The 7,714-nt window shown below is 43.1% G+C and overlaps 1 protein-coding gene across 1 annotated transcript in view; it reads left to right on the top strand.

Annotated features, from left to right (window-relative positions):
- The window catches only part of Msra (methionine sulfoxide reductase A), a 316,146-nt gene that overhangs the window by 153,072 nt on the left and 155,360 nt on the right, over positions 1-7,714 (top strand). Inside the window, exon 3 of the mRNA XM_028758755.1 lies at positions 1,570-1,689. Coding sequence (XP_028614588.1) covers positions 1,570-1,689 — 120 coding nt within the window. The remainder of the gene's footprint in view (positions 1-1,569; positions 1,690-7,714) is intronic.

The raw sequence follows: 7,714 nt of genomic DNA, 5'->3' as shown, positions 1-7,714 counted from the left end.
TGCTAGTGTAGACTGTGAGCCGGAGGCATGTGCTAGTGTAGACTGTGAGCCAGAGGCATGTGCTAGCTCATTCATTCTTACTTTACCTAGAACTCAGTGTGGTGGTTTGGATAAAAATGTTCCCCATAGGTTTCATTATTTGAACTCTTGGTCCTCAGTGCATGGTGCTGTTTGTGGAAGTTGTGGAACTTTTTGAGGTATAGCCTTACTGGAGGAGGTCCATCACTGGGGGAGGGTTTTAAGGGTTTGTAGCCTCACCCCACTTCCTTTTTTTTTTTTTTTTTGGCTTCTTGTGTACGGTTGAAATATAATCTCTCAGCTTCCTGTCCCTGCGGCCATGTCTTCCCCACCATTACAGACACTCTTTGGAATTGTAAGCCAAAATGGACTCTTTCTTAAGTTGCTTTGGTCATGATATTTTATCACAGCAACAGAAAAGTAATCAATAAAATCATATATGGCTTAATAAAGGCATATAAAACTTTAGCGAGGGAGCAGTCCTGCTTACATATGTGTGGAAGTAGGCCAGAGGATAGCAGGTGTGCTGAGCAGTTGGGGAACTTCCTGTAGAGGGTGGCAGCCCTGTGCTTGCTGCAGCTTTTATGATGTGTACATGCGTGGTTTAGAGGGGCAGACCTTAGCTTTTATCAGATGACAAAGTGATCTAGTAACTGGTATAAACGAGGTGATTGTGGCTTCGTTGACTGCTTGTGATTTCTTGGCTGTCCCACCCCCACCCCAGACCCCTTAACTTGTGCTCAATAACAGAACGCAGAAAATTTTACTTTCAGTGAGCCTTGCTTTATCACTTGCAAATTTATTGTTACTTACTTTATTAAAACAGAATACTTCTGTGAAATTGTTAATTGGCAATAACTGTCTCGGTCTTTATTGATCTTGTATGTTTTCCCATCTCAACCAACAGAGCCTTACATATCTTTGTTACAGTGACCCTGAAACTGATGATTACATAAATTTCTATTAACTTATGAAGTAAATGTGTAAATACCCTTAAAATAGTTATCCTTTTACTATGTTGTTGGGAAAAATGTATTTTTGCTACTTTGAGGCTTTCTGTGTTTTTATAGTGTGAGAATGTGCAAATAATCTTTAAATTATTTTAAGAAAATTTAAAATGTCTGTTTATTATCATTCTCATGTGTGTATGCTTGCATGTGGACATAGAAGGACAACTTCCTAGGAACAGATGCTCTTCTTCCACCTGTTAAAAGCTCTGTTATTTCTGCACATGGTTCAGGGTGAGTCTCAGGTCTTCATGGCACCACCATTTTGCCCTAAGAGTGCTGGGATTACAGATGTGAGGCATTCAGTTTTTGTGGCTCTGGGCTTGGAACTCCAGCCATTGGGTTTCCACAGCAAGCCTTTTACCTGCTGAGCCATCTTGCTGGCACTAAATTATTCTTCAGTGCTAAAACCTTGTTTTATAAGACAAAGTCTTGGGCCATTTTGATCATCAGATTACAGGAATCTTTGTTCAGCTAACAGCTGTAGTGACACACAGTGACCAACTTAATTTGGATACATGATTTCTCTGTGTTTTCTCTGCAGGAATGGGCTGCTTCTGGGGAGCTGAGCGCAAGTTCTGGCTCTTAAAAGGAGTGTATTCAACCCAAGTGGGTTTTGCAGGAGGCTACACACGCAATCCTACTTACAAAGAGGTCTGCTCAGGTAAGGACAGAGGTTCAGTCACTGGAAGAACAAGGGGGCTCATCTCTACTAATTGTGACAAGATCTTTGAAATAGAAAGTACATATATTTAAGAATAGGTACTTAAAAAAAAAGAATATGTACTGTCTCCATATTTTTTTAACCAATCCTGTAAATATGCCTCTTTGCTTCTCATGTTATATCTGTAGGATGATGAACTTACCTTGGAATGGATTTTATTTTATTTTTTGCTGTGGAAAAAAAATCACATAACACTTGGTTGATTAGAGTAATTGTGCATTTAGCTTAGCAAGTTGGGCTTGGGCTCAGATTGGCAGATCTTTGTTGAGGCTCTCTTGGGTCACTTATAGGACCATGGTCACCTGGTGGGAAGTTCAAGGAGCAGCTGTTGTTAGATGACCTCTTGTGGCAGTCAAGACTGGCTCCTGGTCAGTACTCACTGAGAAATAGGGTTGTCTCAGACAGGTGTGAGCTAATACAAATGCTAGTGTGTGAAGACCTGGAAACAGCAAGTGCATGAGCCCTGTTCTCCATTGTACTCGTTTAATATTGCCCTACTGACTAAACTGGGGCACACAGTCTAGCCTAGACAGTGCCCCTGACTCCAACACAGGGATACAGGGAGGTGTGAAGAAATCAAGACCGCTGCTACAGTGGTTTCCATATGCCTCAGATATCTCCTGCAGTAGACGTACTCTGGGGAGATCATGAGAAGCCATGCTGTGATACAGGGATCTGTCAATTATCACTTCCTGCCTGTCTATAAATAAAAGTTTTCTAAAGCACATTTGTATTAGTATTAGTCAGGTTCTCTAAAAGAACAGAACTGATAGAAAGACTATGTATCTTAAAAGGGAATTATTAGATTGTCTTATACAGTGAGAGTGGCCCAACAATAGATGTCTCACAGTGGAGAGGTGGAGAGTCTGGTACGAGGCTCATGTCTCCACAGTCCCAATCTGGTGTTGAGGACCTTGCGGATTCCTGGAGAGCTGCTGATCTTCAGTCTATGCTGGAATCCTGAGCAAGTTGTTTCCTTCTCCTTTTATCTGGGCTGCCACCAGAAGGTGCTGCCCAGGTAAGGCAAGCTTTACTGCTTCAAATAATTTGACCAAGAAAGTCCCTCACAGGACTACCCAGAAGCTTTTGTTTTTCTTGATTCCAGATGTAGTCAGGTTGACAACCAAGATTGGGCATCACAATAGCAATGTTCATTGCTTTTCTTTTCTGTAGTGTTAATGAACATGTTAGTACCTGAACAGCTAGAGTATGTGGTTCAGCAAGTGCTGTGTGGACTGCAAAGCAGGAAGCACTTATTGTCTAGCCCTTTGCAGAGAAGTACTGAATGCTGATGTGCGAGAACTCAGGAAGATGCAGGTTCCAACCCAGTGCCAGTTCCTGTGGGGTTTGGTTTCTGTCATTCAACAGCTCCCTTGTTTTCCTGCTGCCTAACATTGTATGGTAGCTCTTTTGGCTAGCCTGGAACTCACTTGATGTAGACCATGCTGGCCTCCAACTCACCGAGATCCACTTGCCTCTGTCTCCTAAGTGTTGAAATGAAGGTGTGTGCCATCATGTCTGCCTCCATCCATCTATTCTTGGTACTATTGCAGCAGAGCCTGTTATGTTTTCACCAGAACTTGTTTCTTTTTCTACCTGGGAGCAGGTTAGTATCATTTCTCCCAGTGTCTCTGGGATGTTGATGAGACTTGTGACCATCACAAAGCAAGACACAGTGGTAATCAGTGATAGTCTTCCTTCCAGGGACCTCTGTGAGCACTCAAGTGCACATGCCCACATACAGACAGATATGTATACACACAATTAGAGGTAATAAAAACAAATCTTTTTTAGGAAGAAAAGAAAAAGAGACAGGAGGCTGTAGCTGAGTAGTGGAGCACCTACCTGGGGTGTGTTAGGCCCTGAGTTCAACCCTCAGGACCGAGAAAGCATATTGTCACCCTGAAAGGTCTTTCTTAGGAAGAGACCTGTGTTCTTAGTAATATTTAAAAACATAGCTGGGCCTGCTGGTACAGCCCTGTACTACCCATTAAGAAAGCTAAGGTAGGAGAATTACAAATTCAAGACCTACCTATAGAGTGAATTCAAGGCCAGCTTAGGCTACTTAGCAAGAGCTTGTCTAAAAATAAAGGAAAAAAAAAAGAAGAAGAATGGGATACATCTCAGTGGCTTGCCTAATGTGTGCGAGGTTTTTGATTCAATCCCCAGAACTACATAGAAAAAATAAAATAAATAAAATGATGCTCTAAATATGTGAATACTTTTATCAAGATAAAAGCTTGAGGGTCAGGTGTGCCTATAATTCTAGCACTTGGGAAGCTGAGGCAGACGGATCATGAATAAAAGGCCAGCTTGGGCTATGTAGGTTTAAGCAGCCTGGACCTTGTAGTGAGACCCTGTTACAAAAAATGAAAAATTTAAAAAATGGAAGGAGAAAAAAGCAAGAGCTTTGAGATCATTACTTATAGAAAATCGCTGGGAATCATGGGCTCCTGAGGGAGAAGGGAGGGACCTTGTTGAAAAATAGCCATGCTGATTTGTTGGTAAAAGTATGAATTTTTCTTTTGTGTGTCACTGCATCAATGAAGGTGCTATAAGAACATTTGTTCTTGTTTTTCCTGCTCATAGAAAGAATTGAATACTCCAGCATTAGGAATGTGGGAAATGGAATACATTCTTCAGTGGTTAGTCCATATGTATTTTTGCTTCTGTTTCAAAATTAAAGATGCTTATGTACAGCTATCCTTAGAGATGCCAGTGGGCCCTGGATCTCCCAGGTTTACTCTCTCAGGCCTCAGGAATGGAAATGAATAGGTGCCCTCCCATAGTTCTAGACATGGATTAACAGCTCAGGAGGAAAAGGTTGCTAAGAGAAACCACAAGCCCTAGGGAGATGGGCCACTGGGTGAAGTTCCTTGCTCACAAGCTAGATGACTTGAGTTTGAATCTTTAAAACACATGTAAAAGCATCTAAAATCCCAGCATCCCTTACCTGGAAATGGGAGGTGGAGACAAGAGAATTCATGGAAGCTAGTGGTTGAGCTAACTGGGCCTAGGAAGCAGTGAAGAAAGTTCTGTCTCAAACAAGGTGAAAAGGTGAGAACCAGTACCTCAAGCTTGTCCCCTGACCTCTATATGCACAGCATGGTATGCCGGCAAATACCCACACACAGGCACACACATGTGCACACACACACACAAGCTCACACATATGCATGCACACATGCACAAATGAATAAAGAAATCCCCTAAATACCTGCTTTCCATACTGTTCCCCTTACTCTGCAAAGGCCAAAAACCAGTTCTGATACTGTAATTACTTGTTTATGTAGTTATGGGTTCCTTTCTGTTCCCCTCTGCCTCACTGACAATATGATTGTCGTGTGAATTTCTACTGCATGCTAAGTACTATAATAAGTATTTAAGTCTTTGTTTTTTCTCATGTGATCCCACATGGCATCCCAGTATGTCCTTTACAGAGGTATTGTTGAGGCTCAGAGAATTCATGTGACTTACCTTCTATCTTAGTTGCTTTCCACTTAACTTTACGCCATTGACCTTGATGTAAGTGTCCCAGCTGTTGCTACAGCTTGGTTGTCCTTCAATCAGCCATTCATTCGTCCTTCCTCTTTCAGATCTATTCATTGGCTGAACTTTAAAATACATGGCTGTGTTTCTAAATGACTCCTGTGTGAGAAGTAAAGAAGGATTTGCGTTGTCCTACAGATGTTTGGATTTGGAAGTGAAAAAGGTCCAATTCCTGTATGATTCAGTCCATGCAACAGCTCGCATCAGGCTGCAGCACTGGGTGAAAATGGGATTCAAGGGGTTGAGTGGTGATGGGATGGTGCAGAGCTGTCCATTCCATCCTAACAGGACTGCCAACTTAGGGCACAACAAGAGACATGGTTGTTATGGAAACTGATTCCTGACTACAAAGAGATGATGTTGGATTTTACCCAGACACAGAAGAAAAGGTGATTTGGGTGGAGGGGGGTGTCTGGAATGTGTTTTTTTCTGATTGTAAAAGGTACCTTTGCCTAGGACTGATGGAACCCTCAAATCCCTGAAAGTAGTAGGGAAGAGAACATACATCCACTTAGGGAGATAGAGGGAACAAACCAGTTGGAGTCACTTATCTAGACTTCCCTCTGAAGCCCCCAGTGCTTCCAGATGGCAGGCAGCAGAAATGCAAGGCAGAATTCTGATAAGGCACACACGAGAGACAACAGCTGAGGAAGGAGGAAGGAGGTGACTCCACAGAGACACAGAGCAATGTCTCTTTTCTATTGCCGTGACAAAACATGGTGACCCAGGCAACTTAGAAAGTATTTAATTGAGCTCATGGTTTCATAAGATTAGAGTTCAAGGTGGTGGAACAAAGGCCTGGCAGCATGGACAGTTGAGAGCTCACATCTTAGTCTAAAGTAGGAAGCAGAGAAGCACATTGGAAATGGCAGGAATCTTTAGAAACTTCAAAGCCTGTCCCCAGTGACACACCTCCAACAAAGTCACACTTTCCTAATCTTTTCCAAACAATTTCAGTAACTGGGAACAGGTATTCAACTATATGAGCCTATAGGTAGATGCTTCTCATTCAAACCACCACAGGTAGGGATGACTGTGGCATCCAAACAGGACTCTTAGGAGTGGGTTCAGTGATGGGTTTGGTGCATACCAAGCTATCCTCATCCCTGCATGTGACCTGAGCCTTATGCTATACAAGTTACATGGTCCTGATATTTCTTTCAGTATTTTAACTAGTGCAGTACCTTGGGAAAGGAAGAAAACGATGCCCGTGTTGTGGTAATGGAGCAGCCATCACTTGGGTTGGGGGAGATCAGCTTCACACTTGCTGGACACGGACCAACAGCTGGCCAACCTTGACTGCATAAGCCCAGGACCCAGCAAGAGGTTGATGAGCCTGCAGTCCACTAGGGGACCGGTCTGTTGACACCTCTAGAGTGCTCTAGGCAGACACACAGCCTCTAATACCATGGCATTCTCAAGTTTCCACCAGTTTCTTGCTCTGATCCATCTGCTGTAGAACCTTCTTGTCTTTGGACATTCTGTGGAAATCACTTCCAGGAAGAAGATACAATGAGACCATGTCAGTCGGCAGGCAGACAAATTCTCATTTCAAATCGAATCAGACACCAGCTGATACATATCTCAGTCCAGGGTGAGTTTCATCTGCAGAGGTCATTCTCTACTGGCTGGGTTAACCTGGGTGGGACTGGCAGATGGTAATGGAGTTTAGGTCTTCAAAACTGAGAGGCAGAAGGGAGGGCTCCACAGCCCCACCAAATACTGTGACTGTCATCTTGCATTTCTCTGGAGAGCCTTCATCTTTCACATAGAGGCCACATTTCATTGTGATGGAATTTTCTTATTTACCTTCTCACTTACAGACCTCTTTTAAAAGTATTAATTCTACTGGGACATATGCCCAAATTTTCTTTGCTCAGACTTGTTGAATGCCAAATCTGTAGCACAGGTCGGCATGTCGTTCTTCCAGGAGAACTTGGAGAAGAAACGCTCTGGTATTTGTGCAGTTTTGTTTTGCAGTGGTCAAACCATGGAGCTCAGGCTGGCTTGCCACCTGCAGTCCTCCTGTCTCAGCTTCCTGACTTCTTGGATTACAGGAATGCCCCTCCCCTAGCCTGGATATCCCAAGTATCTGAGGCCTGACTTTGACCCCTCTTAGAGCCAAACTCCCAAGTCTTACACCGTGCACGTGACCTCTGCTCAGATGAGGGATGGCCTTGCTCATGGCCCACAGGCCTTACAGAACTGCCATTTCTCTCCACAAGACTTGCTTGCACCACAGCGATTTGAAATTCCAGTGCCTACCATTCTTTTCCTACAATCATTTGCAAGAATTCTATCTGCTAAAACCAAAACTGAAGTGATGTAACTGTGAGGCGTCTGGCTTCCAAGGAGGCATTTCATAAAAGTAGATAGATAGATAGATAGATAGATAGATAGATAGATAGATAGATAG

This window comes from Grammomys surdaster, unplaced genomic scaffold (assembly GCF_004785775.1).
Source record: "Grammomys surdaster isolate TR1022 unplaced genomic scaffold, NIH_TR_1.0 126219, whole genome shotgun sequence".
Lineage (NCBI taxonomy): Eukaryota > Metazoa > Chordata > Mammalia > Rodentia > Muridae > Grammomys > Grammomys surdaster.
Note: the sequence above shows the minus strand (reverse complement) of the source record. Positions and strands in the feature narration are given on the sequence as shown.